At 38.0% G+C, this 12,731-nt stretch overlaps 1 protein-coding gene across 1 annotated transcript in view; it reads left to right on the top strand.

Annotated features, from left to right (window-relative positions):
• Positions 1-6,141: 6,141 nt before the first annotated feature.
• LOC146317981 (pituitary adenylate cyclase-activating polypeptide type I receptor-like) overlaps positions 6,142-12,731 on the top strand; it is a 40,549-nt gene continuing 33,959 nt past the window's right edge. Inside the window, exons 1-2 of the mRNA XM_084732107.1 lie at positions 6,142-6,237; positions 7,056-7,164. Coding sequence (XP_084588233.1) covers positions 6,151-6,237; positions 7,056-7,164 — 196 coding nt within the window. The 5' untranslated portion in view covers positions 6,142-6,150. The remainder of the gene's footprint in view (positions 6,238-7,055; positions 7,165-12,731) is intronic.

The raw sequence follows: 12,731 nt of genomic DNA, 5'->3' as shown, positions 1-12,731 counted from the left end.
GCTTTAGGCTGTAAAATGAAGGCATCAGTGCACTGCAGTTCATGATGTAGGCCCTTCCCAACCCGGAGTCCCCTCAGGGAGGTGGCAAACATCACAGGGGATCCCCAAGGTTTTGTCTGCTCTGAGGTTCATTGTCAAAATCAGATCTGCACATAAATTACAATTTATACAAAAGTCTGTATACAATGTTTTGTCAACCTTTAATCTTTTGTTGAGATATTTTACTTGTCTTCTTTAAATAAACTTGAATTTTGGAGTTTTAGAACCCCCCTAAATTGTAAAAATTCTAAAATTGTTCCTGGTGACCTGTGGACCTGGTTTGTCATTATCTGGGTGCTTGAAAATGAAATGATTGCTATTGAAAATATTAAATTATTAAGCATAATTCACCTTCACTTCAAGCAGTTTACTCAATAGTTTTTGAAATACATTTTTTTGGAAATTCTAAAACTCAGTTTGAAGTTTATCTAAAGAAGAAAAGCGTATTAATTCAACAAAGGATTATTGGTTGGGAAAAGGTTCTAAGAATGGAAACAAGGTTGGAACCACTAATCTCCTTACAGGAGATCTGCTACAGAACAAAATCCACATTATTAAAATGATAAAACATCCTTTGATCTCATGTATTCTTGGAAGGAGTTCAACAGCACAATTTTTACTGATTGGTTGATTTATTCCCCCATCATCTAGCATTTTCCTGCACTTGTTTCTTATAAGGAATACTGCGTCCATTTACTGATTTTTGCATTATATTATATAAGTCCCCATATCTGAGCGATACAGGATGTGTCTACTGCATTCTGTTTGCTTCAGGGGTTTTATATCAGTGTTATAGCCTCAAGTCCAAAGCCATTTGTGGAGACAAATATAAGTGCACATCTATCTGTTACAATAAATGGTCCAAATCCTTTGATATAAGTTTCTGTGACTCAACATCAAAGATGAGTACGGTTTATTATAAGAATGCTCATCAGTCTGTGAATTTTCTGAAGGGACAGTCTTTGGTGCTATCTGCTCCACTCACTACAGATGCTGACAACTTTCGCTTTGTGGACCCATCAGACACTCGTCTGATTTATAAAAGCAGATGAATTCACATTCTAGCATTGCTAACATGAAGTTAAACATAATTTTCCAACAACAGTTGACATTTCATATTCATTTTTGTACAGAGCAGATACACATTTTCCATCCTGAAATCAAAATGTAATGTTTGGCTCTTCAGCCTCAGGTAAAAAAGCGACACATTCACAATTACTGTCTGACCTGTAACTGAGCCTCAGGAAAAAATGAATGGTGAAATTGGGTGACACTCTTCTTCAAGCAAAGCCTTTCACTATTTTTTAGTCCTGGAACACTGACTTGGCTTCAGCGCTGCGGCTCAGGAAACAAACTGATAAGGGAAAACAAGAAAAAAATTGCAACCTGTGTTGAGTCAAGAATCTACCAGGAAGACGAGCATGAATGGGAGACCAGACCAAGGAAAGCTAGTTCCCCGTTAAAAATGTTGTGTTTGCATAATTTAAGGGAATAGTGTGGTATTATACACTGAGCATGTTCACAAGATTATTTATTATAAATTAATTAATTAGTTATTATTATTATTATTAATAATAATAATAACAATAATAATAATAATAAAGTTTTATCTTATCTTATCATGTAAAATTATAACAGTAAGAACAATAAAAAATAAAAAATAATCCTTTGTCTACCCCTGGGTACTGGGCAAAGTTCACCAAGTATTGTGTTGGTGATATAGTAAACCAAGAGAGAAAATCTATAATGGGTGTGTAATGGTGTCATTTTGGTACCATTATTATTACCATTAGATTACTGGGCCTACTCATGCATCTCTCTCTCTTAGTCTTCAGTCAGTGGGAGAGTTTATTGTATCTGTTTCTGAGCCTCTGCATGTGTCACTCTCTTTGTTCTTAACATGGCAGATTGTGTAGCTTTATTATTTCCGCTAAGCGACATTGTGTGTGATCAATGGACCTGGAGCTTGTCTGCAGTTAAATTTGCATACTACTGGACTGATCAGCCTAATTTGTTTGTGCACCTTTATGACTATTTGCCGTGGTTCAGATTTTTTGAAAACACTGTATTTATGGCTCCACACTGGTGACAGCTGTAGCCACAGGCATATTACATCTTTAGGTCATGTGAACACAATATCTCAAGAGTGCCTTGAAGGAATGTATTCAAATTTGTCACAAATGACCACATAGACTCAAGAATGATCTGATCTGATTTTGGTGGTCAAAGGTCAAGGTCATGGTGACATCACTAAACATATTTTTGCCCATCACGCAAGAATTTATATACAAAGTTGCACACAAATATGTAATAGGATAAAATGATGGGGTGGTGACATTTTCTATCCAAAAGGTCAAAGGTCAATTTCACTTCACACCTTAATGTTCAGCTTTCTATTAGTCCTCTGTCAAAATAGTCTATAAGTGAAGACAACATGCTTCCCAGAGGAAATGATTCACTGGAGTCACACATGATAACTTCCATTTTGCCAAAAAAAAAAAAAAACTTAATGCCTTTTAAATTCTCTCAAACTTACAGGTCAATGGAGTGGTGAGTTCATTATTAGATTCCATTTTAAATTTCCCACTCAGTCTTCACTACATTCATTATATGAGTCTTGATAGACATAAATGTAAACTGCAACGTCACTGGCTGGTGGAGACGTACAACTCCGAGGCAGTAATTCTATTTTTTATGTGATCATTGACAGCTGACTTCTCACTGTCCTTATCCAGCTGCTAGGGGCCACAAGTGATCAACAACTGTCCCAGTTTTAAATCTTGTGTCAGCTCGGGACAACATATGTGAGGTCTTGTAAATGTTGATTTAACTTTACAAATCCCCACTCGTTGCATCTGGCAGATGTAGTGACACTGCAGTAGGGGATCTGCACGACTAAGTGCTCTTCTAGTTTTCTCATTATTTTGCTGTGCTACGAAAGCTTGACCAACCCAAAATGTTATTATTAAATGTCCTGGGAATTTCAACAATCATCTATCCTTCTGGTGCGTTTTCAAACAGCAACTTGCAAATCCTACTTATTGTGCTCTTAAGGTGGAATGTGACATGGATATTGCTGGTATGGCCTGTATGATTCTTTTCTTTACTGTTTCCCTTGTGTTGTTGTTTTTATAATGTATTGTATATGTTCTAACACAAGCAAGTATCCTTTATGTGAAACTGCACATGTTGTTGAGCAGGACACCCTGGAAGAAGAGATAAGGTATCTCAATGGGACCTTCCTGGCTAAATAAAATTATATTGATTGAAGTGTTGACCCAGTGATTTTCACTGTGGGATTATCTGCACACAGCGAATCATGAATGAAAACCTGTCAGGAAATAGAAAGTGGGAGTCCTCAGCTTTAGATCCTTAACTCTCTGCCCCCTTTGTTAGTCTTTCATCATTTAGAGCAGTCACAGGCCAGTGTGGGCTGGTAAACAATGGCATCCCTGTTTGTTTACTGATGTCATGTTGCAAGGATTCTGGGCATAAAATCTTACATTTGGAAAAAGTTTCTTTTTGCTTCCATTTGTTTTTGTTGTTCTGTAGTAAAGGAATGAGTTTTATTTCTCTAAGTTAAAATAAATTATTTTAAATCACTTTTGAAGACTTATTTTTATCAAAAGGTTTTCCCATAATTTTTCTTTTAATTTTAATTCTTAACTTTTGAGTTACACTGCACTTCATCCTTGATGTTGCACTTGCACTACTTTACTTATGTTGAAGTTTCAGTGCAAAAATTACTTTTATATTTTATCTGTGGTATTTTATTTCTAGTATTTAGTCAGCTATTGTTTTTAAGTTTCATTCCTTTTTTATTCTTTATTTACTTGTACATTACTGTGTATTTTATTGCTGTGTTTTATGTGCAAAGCACTTTGTAATGCTGCTTTTGATAAGTGCTATATAAATAAACTTTATGGTTTATTATAATTAGTCCATCAACAGAAAGTAATCTGCAAAATTTTAATAATCTTGTCACTTTAAAGCAAAAATAGCAACAGTTCAATGGTTCCATGTTCTCAATTTTCTGTAATTTGTCTTCTATGATAGCAAAATCAAATATCTTTCATTTTTGGCCAGACAAAACAAGACATTTTAAGACGTTGCCGTAAGCTTTGTAAATGTGTAATGTGTCATTTTTTTTTTGCTATTTGCTGACATTATATGAACCAAATGATAAATCAAGGAAAGAGTCAGCAGATCAATCGATAATGAAAATTTGCAGATTGATCATGTGCGTCCTCTGATTTGGGACTTTTCCCAGATTCAGTTCTGACATGTTTACAGTACAATCTGCTCTATCTTGTGAAAACACGAGCCTCAATAGGATACATTTGCTCTTATGTACATCAAATACTCAGCCGTTTTCTCTCTACACAACATCCTCATGATAGATAGATAAGTGTACCTGCTCCACAAAATTGAGGCCAGTAGATCAAACATGACATGCAAAGCACTGTTTAAATGCAAACAACGAATATGTTGAAAAATAAGCCATTAACCCACAGACATATCACCCAAAGCTTTTGTTAAACTGTGTTTGTAAATGGCTAACAGTGTTTTAGGATTTCCCTTACGGGAAGCTCAGGCTACCCTGACAAACATGGTATCTACTATACCAAAAGGTTTGTTTTTAATTATTTTAAAACCACGGGGACACAGTTTCACACCTGGAGAGTGACAAGTCCAATCATATTCTCTGTTAGCTTTAGCTGAACACCTGGCATTAAATGTTCCTGTAAACGGATCACTAACTCCGGAGCAGTAGTTGAAGGTTGAATCCTGTGTTCTTGTTCTTGGGTAGCTATTCTGTGGGGAGGAGTTTTGCTTTTTTAGCACTGGCCTGCTCCACATTCACACCTGGAAACTGCCACACGTGGCCCTGTTCATAAATTATGACCATAAACCAGCTCCAGTGGAGCAACATGGAAGTATGTTCTTCTCTTTATAGAGTGAAAAAAATATTCTGTCACTGCAATCATGACCAACCTTATTTGCCTTATAACCACCGATTCATTTAAAGTAATGAATTACTGACGGCAGGTGTCCTCGGACAAAGAAAACAAAGCCTTTCATACATGCCATAAACATGTGAAGAACCTAAACTGTCAATGCACAGATGTTTACAGATGTGTGACTAATTTCATTTTGATCAACTAATCGATTCATCGCCTTATTGTTGCGGCTCTGTTTCAGCTCTACTTCAAATTGCTTGACCGTTGTGTGATCAACATCTGTTGTTTTCTTCTCATTTAATCAATTAGTTGTTTGGTCCATAAAATGTCAGAAAAATGTTCAAAAAATGTTGATCATTGTTTCTCAAAGCCCAAGATGACGTCTTTTCAGGTCTTGTTTTGTCCACAACTCAAAGATATTAGAGAAACAAAGAAACCAGAAACTATAAAAAGCTGAAATCAGGGCATTTGGACATTCTTTATTTAAATCGGTCAAATAGTTGGTGATTAATTAAATAGTCAATTAATAATTAATCAATTTATTGTTTCAACTTTACTGTAATTTGGACATCAGGACATGGGACATGGTCATGGACATGGACTTTGGGCCATATAACAATCATCACTGGTAATAATAAACAATAAATCCTTTGTTAAATATGAAATTATTTGCCTATCAGGCGGTGTACAAATAAGGATTTTGTATGGAGACATATAGACTGTGTCTGGCAGTCATTAACATTTGCAAAATACATTTTGTGACTGGAAAATAGGCCATTGGCTGTTTGTTTTATCATGCGTCCCCATTGTCACCCGTCTGAATGGAGACATTCATTCACCTGATTCTTCTCTGACACACACACACACACACACACACACACACACACACACACACACACACACACACACACACACACAAAGAGAGAGAGGAGAGGGAGAGAGAGGAGGGAGAGCAGATGTGCGGCAGCTCTTCAGTCCTGCAAGTTTGCAGCTCGCGGGGAGAGTCGGATTCATCTATTTTAGGTTGACATTTTCATACCGAGACTCAGAAGAAGGAGAAGTCTTTAGGAGACACAGAAGAGCAAATAACCTGGATTTACACATCATCATCTTCATCACCCGATGAGGGATCTAGAAGACAGACAAGAACATGGAAGTGTTTTGTAATGTGCTGCAGGGACGACAGGGGACATTCATACTCCTCATCTTTTATCTTCATCTGTGGTGCAAACCGATAGTGAGTGACATGTTTATATTCCTTTGTCATCCGTACAGTCTATGTGGGGCAAAATACTTTCATTCACGAACTGATTAAAAGCAGCTCAAAGTCCTGCTGAAGTTGAACCCTCCTGCTGCTGCGAAAAAAACCCTGCTAATTAGGAAACGATTGACTTAATTACAGCTTAGTGACGGTTTTATTGCAACGCTATTACCATTAATATCCTGTGTCCTTCTCTGGCTCCTGGGACCACGCTTGGACAGCAAACGTCCTCATTAGGCTGCCGGCGCTAATTAGTGCTTATCAAAGCTCACGACCTGCATCCTTGATCGTCATGCATCTGCATTCACTAAGACTACATCCATACAGGGGTGAGACATTAAGAAAAAAAAAAAAAAGGACTGGTCCAGATGTTGTCCGATGATCTGCAGGGCTGAGCATGAATTTGAAAAACGCATGTTAATAATAAATTACTTCCCCCCCCTTTTTTTAATTGTTAAAAAATAATTGTAGTATTTGAGGGTAAAATATCAACTGTAAGAGCCACAATTTGCACCTTTATTTTCCCATTTATTTTCGACTTTTTAAAAAAATGTGGGCATCTTCTGAGAACATTTTACCACCAAAGGGACTCCTGTCTTGAAAAATAACCCCTGTCAAGTGACAAAAGACGAAGTAATCTGTCCATAGAGGTGTGTCCATTGATGTTTTTTCAATCGACAGTTTCCCTCCGTCTCTGCACTCAGTCACGCGTCTCAACTCCTCCAAGCATCCAGCGCAGAGCATCTGCGTGTGTCTGCTTCACCATTGATAACTTATTTCTCTCATATTTGCAGGCTGAGGCGATTCACCCGGACTGCGCCATCATCTCGGAGCACCTGAGGGCTCAGGAGATTTGTCGCCAGACAAGGAGGAGCGAAGCGCAGAACCAGACCGACCACAGCGGTGGGTCCATGTTTTGATGCTGCTGCTTTGTGTTTCTGCACAAACACACACTTTGTGAGATGACGGGGAAGCCTCGGCGCACTGAGGGAGGTTTTTAATTGACAGAAATGTGGGCTAAAGTAAAAAAGAAAGGCAGAGTTTATAGATGAGCTGGGGAATCAAGGTAAATGATGAAAGTTAAACTTTCTGTTGGCTCTTTGAAGAGTTTTATTTGTCTTGTAGCTTTTAGTTTTGTCTCTGACACATTTTGAAGCCAAGTTTGCAGCTCAATTCATGCGTTGACCCAGTCATGACCTTCCTGACTGCAGCACACCATGTCAAAGCCTAATAGAGAACATGCAGCCTACTTTACACGCCAAGGCGAGGCAAGACCTGATATTGTCACGGTGGAGTGGCAGGTCTATTACATGCCTTGCAGCACACAGGAAACGTTAAAGAGGTGCTGCACACTTGAACACGATTTTTTAGCTGTAAACTAAATTCTTCTCCCATACTATGATGAAACACATCAATGCTGGTGTCAATATTGACATTTCTTGATTGACATTTCATTGGTTGTCAATGGTGAGATAGAACCAACCATTATGTGCTGATCGAGATTCATGATTTACACAGTTTTTTTTGCTAATCCTCTTCTTTGTGTTTTTCCATTTTGGCACTTCTGACAGCTCATGATAAACAGCAGGGCTGTGGCTATGCTCCGACACTTCCCCAGAGACACACAAACCAATGCGTTCTCATCCCAAGCACTGAAGCAACTCGTGACACAAAAATCATGTGAAAATCACAGGACACACCTGAAGTTATGTGCCTTTCAACTTTTAATAACATTTTGGACATAAACTCTGGACTCCTGGTTGAAAGCCATGTGTTCACTGAGTCATCCATCCACCCCTCTTCTTCCATGTGTGGACTTTATCCATCTTTATACCATACCGACAGCCTGGGATAGGATGGGTTCACATTGACGTCACTTAAAAAGCCTGACGCGTCAGTTTTAGCCACAAATGCATATCATCCATGTCTGTATGAGTCACCAAGGGGCGGTGATACCTGATGAGTTAGAAGTGAGATGGTGCCGCACACACACACCACACTGGAGAGCATCACCTCTCTGAGCCACTAGTGTTAGATCAGCTTATGACATCTCAGGTACAAGAAAGAAACTTTTTTTCAAATGTGCTTCTAGTGACTGTCAAAGCTCCAGGGGGACAGTTTCTCTGCGGACTTGGAGTCTGACAGCAGTTGCCCGTTGCTGGTTATAGCTACTGTCACTGTTTCTCTGAGCAGTGTTCAGTCTGTGTCTCTGGTCAGTCACACTACGTTGCTGTGAAGCCACACCTCTGACAGTGGTAGTCTTGTGCACCCCCACTCCACCCGCTGGGGGTGAAGTTACACTTAAAGAAAAAGAACGCTGCAGTTGTCTTTGACTTGCACCAATCAGGATTTCAACATTGATTTCAAGTTGATTTCTAGTAAACATCAAAGACATCTTTTCACCTTATTTTCAACTGGCTAAATATGGCTATAGCAGTTGTAGTAGTGGGTTGAAAGAAAGACAGTATTTTTCTGTGTGAAGGTAAGTCATATTTCACTAATATACTGTAGATGAATTGTGATCTACATGAAGACAATTACAATGCATTTAAAAAAAATATGGAACTTAAATATGGAGCTATATAGGATGTGTGCTGCCAAAAATACAACTGTAATTACTGACACACATGCACAAGTACGTTGCAATATAAGGAGAAGTTTGCCAGAAAGCCATCTGGCAGAAAGCCTTTACGAAGTCAAGTGACATAGCATGAAGAGCAGCGAAGTCCATGTGTACAGCAAGATTTGGTGGATAAATGGGTTAAATGAAGGACTTTCACCCAGGAGATTTGTGTGAGGAAAGGTTGTTTTTCTGGTTTTCATTTGAGAAATCTAGATGTACTTTCTTAGTTGGGCTCCTAAGTGAAAACATGCTGTTTTTATTTTCATATTGTAGAAGAAGAAAAATGTCACTTTTGCAAAACAAGGTAGTCGAAAACATGAACGTTCAGTCAAAGTCTTCAAATAGTCAACGAAAAAATGTTCACTTTTGAACCAGTTCTAAACATCTTTATACTGGTGACCGTAATCATTTTAAAAGCATCTTTTCAACAGAAAATTGCTCACTGGGAGCACTTCAATCACAGTGGTTTGATTGAAAGTTTCATTTGCCAAAGAATTTACGTCTAACCTCAAACATTTTTAGGTTTCAGTTGTATAATTTGCATTTCAATTGGATTTCTTTTACAAGATGGTAGAGTTGCAACTACTGTAATGATTGATTTTTTATTATCAATTAATATGCCAATTGTTTTCTCATTTAATCAATAAGTCAGTTTTGTATGTAAAATGTCCATCAAAATATCTCAGATCAAGTAGCAATGACAGGGTCAGTCTGCAAAATCAGCACATTTATTTTTTTTTTTTGGGCTTATATGCCCTTAATTCATAGGACAGCTGCAGATATGACAGGAAAGGGGGAGAGAGAATCAGGGATAGACATGCATCAAAGGGCCGCAGCCCACAGCCGCTGTACCACCTAGCAATGCTGGGGAGTTAGTTACATGTAAATAGTAAAAGGGCTACAATTTTTTTTGTCCTTTTTCTTTTTTTCTTCTAATTATAGTTATTTACCTACATATCAGTGATTGCCTGTCGCAGTGTACTGGGTGCACTCTTAAAGTAACTGAGGATTTTTATACTGTGCCATTGCTATTTTTTACTTAAGTAAATGACATTTATACTTCTTCAACCCCTTATTGATGTGTGAATGAAGTTATAGCCCTTCTAGCAGCAGGACACCCCTTTAATTTCAATTTAATTACCTTGCATGTGGTCATTAAAGTCTCTTATCTTACAGTATTTTAAATAGGATTAGGATGCAGAGAGGACTTAAATATATAATGTGCATGTGCACCTTGCAGTCTTCATCATACTGGTTTTAATTCCCTCTCTGACACCTGCACTCCCTTTTGGTGAGGCTTCACCTGCATGTCCTTCCAATCTGACTCACTGACTTCATTATGTACTGATGAACCTGGCGTCTCACAGGGGGTCACGCTGCATGTCTCCATATGGGGCTGCGTCACTGAGGCCACTTCATCAGAAACTGTCCCAGAATAACAACACTCTGACAACTCCCCTCTGAGAGAGTGATGAACTTTAACATTTCAGACTAATTTGATCTTAATTATCCTCGATGACTCTGAATGCTGGAGTGACACTTTGCTACAAAGTTGTCATCTGCTGCTCATTATGCAGATGAAAGTCTGCTGATAGATTTCTCTGTCGAAGTAGGTGTGTTTGTGTGTCCATCAGTGTGATGCCAAACACGCAGGTTAAATGTAATCATGCAGAGTTGAATTTTCACCTTTGTGCAATAATCATCAGTGCCATCAGTGCCTGACTCCTGGTGGTAATGGGTCCAAATAGATGTAATATGCTGCTGTATACTGCAGTGAAACGTTTTGCTATCGGAAAAAAATCATTTAGTCCTTAATTAAGTGTTTAGTGTCTGAAATGTTAACAAATATAGTGAACAATGCCTGACCAGGGTGATGTCTTCATACAGCTTGTTTTGTCTAAGCAACAGTCCAAAACCCAAAGAATTGCATGAAATGGAGAAAGGCAGAAAACTTCATATTTGATGACAAAATATTTTGTATTTATAGCCAGAGATACTCATGGTGTCCAGTACAATGAAGCCTTGTGACTTCTGTGTTTTTTACTGTTTTCTTGACTTTCCCTCTAGTGCCACCATCAGGTCAAATTTCTCATTTGCCCACTATTTTGGTTTATGCCCAAATACCTGTAAAACGAATGACACTCCCATTATGGATTCCATTCACCTTGGAGGTTGGGAGTTGGAGCTGGGAATGATGTCACACCTGAGTTGACCGGGTTAGAGCTCAAGTCAGAAAAAAACTTTATAGAGCTTGCTAATAATGCATTCTGCAGCATCATAAGTCTCATAACATATATTGATTCTTTGGACGACAGTATGATATTTGCCAATATCACAAAGTCTGCCACGATACAATTTTGATTTGATTCAATCTAGGGGCCTGCGATCGATATCAGATGATACCATATGTCCATTTAACACATTCAGTCATTTTTATGTCAACTCACAAAATGCGACTAAATTATGATTTAAAAATTTTATGACTTGACTCTTCCAGACATTTGTGACATGTCATGTGATTTTCAAAATAAAGGTGTATCTTCAAGATGACGATATAGATCAATATTTTCACTTTGCATTATTGGATCATTGAATATTGAATCGATATATCATTTCAGATCGATATATCGTTGCACCCCTAGTGTGTACCACTGATTTAATGAGGCATAAGTGTAAATAAATAACTTTACTAGTATTGAAAAGAAAAGTTACAGTATCAGTACCAATACTATTATCTTTAAAGTGATACAGATACCAATGGAGTACTTCATTCAGTACCTTTTTTCAAAGGTCCTTCTTTATAAAGAAAAAAAAACAATCCTACCAAAAAACAATGGCATAATTTCTGGTAAAACAAAGCTCCCAGATTTAGCTGCATTAAACATCAAAATTTAAATCCCAATAAAACATCAAACCCCATTTAGAAGTCAAGTGAGAGCTGCTTAATAAATCAATACATCATCCAGTTCTTCCCTCAGGGCTGCTCTGTAGGCACTCACTCGGTGTCCAAAGTAATTTCACATGTCACTATTAATCCTAAATGATGTGACATTCAAGTGGCTAAATGTATAGCCTCCTAAAGAGCTCCGTGTTAATAAAGGCCTAATAATAGAGAACTGCTCTGTGGGTGACAAACCTTTTAGTTGATCTGAGAGGAAATGCTTGAAATTAATCATTCAGCTCTTGACATTAGGCTGACAGTTAGACACACAAGGACATATAACATGGTTTTCCCCACACGGTAGTTCAAAATCCCCCGTGATTAAGTCCAAACAAAAGATGTCAGGCCCGTTGAGACAGTATAAGTTTCCATAATTCATGGTTTTCACTGTGGCTTTTGTTACGTGGATGAATGAGGACAAATGTTGCATAGATCATATGATTGTGCCTCTTTGTTTGACGCCTATAATCTCAGGCTAAAAATGAAACCTTTTCATAATCAGTGCATCACAGTTGTCATGTCACTCTCAGTGTCTTTATGACTCAAACCCAAAGAACAGAATTTAAGCATCTAGGAGAGGGGGACTCCCTTATGGGAATATTATTTCACCACTTGACAGACAGTAAAACTTTCATTCGCACTTTGAAGCAATCTAATCTGTAAGAGCAGGCCAACAGACAGCTTGAAGTAAACAACCTAGATATAAACTTTGGCTCAGAGATACAGTGCAAAGGACCTGACTGCTACAAAAGGTTTATGTCTACATAAATTTTTTCAGGTCATTCTCTGAAACAATAAGAAACAAGATAAATCATTTAAAGAGCCTATGGCCACGCTGGCAGCTCTGTGGGGCTGCTAACATTAACATGATCACACAAGGATAATGCTAAGGGACAGGTTATTCTG

Source organism: Lutjanus erythropterus, chromosome 12 (assembly GCF_056507025.1).
Source record: "Lutjanus erythropterus isolate fLutEry1 chromosome 12, fLutEry1.hap2, whole genome shotgun sequence".
NCBI classification, from domain to species: domain Eukaryota; kingdom Metazoa; phylum Chordata; class Actinopteri; order Lutjaniformes; family Lutjanidae; genus Lutjanus; species Lutjanus erythropterus.
Note: the sequence above shows the minus strand (reverse complement) of the source record. Positions and strands in the feature narration are given on the sequence as shown.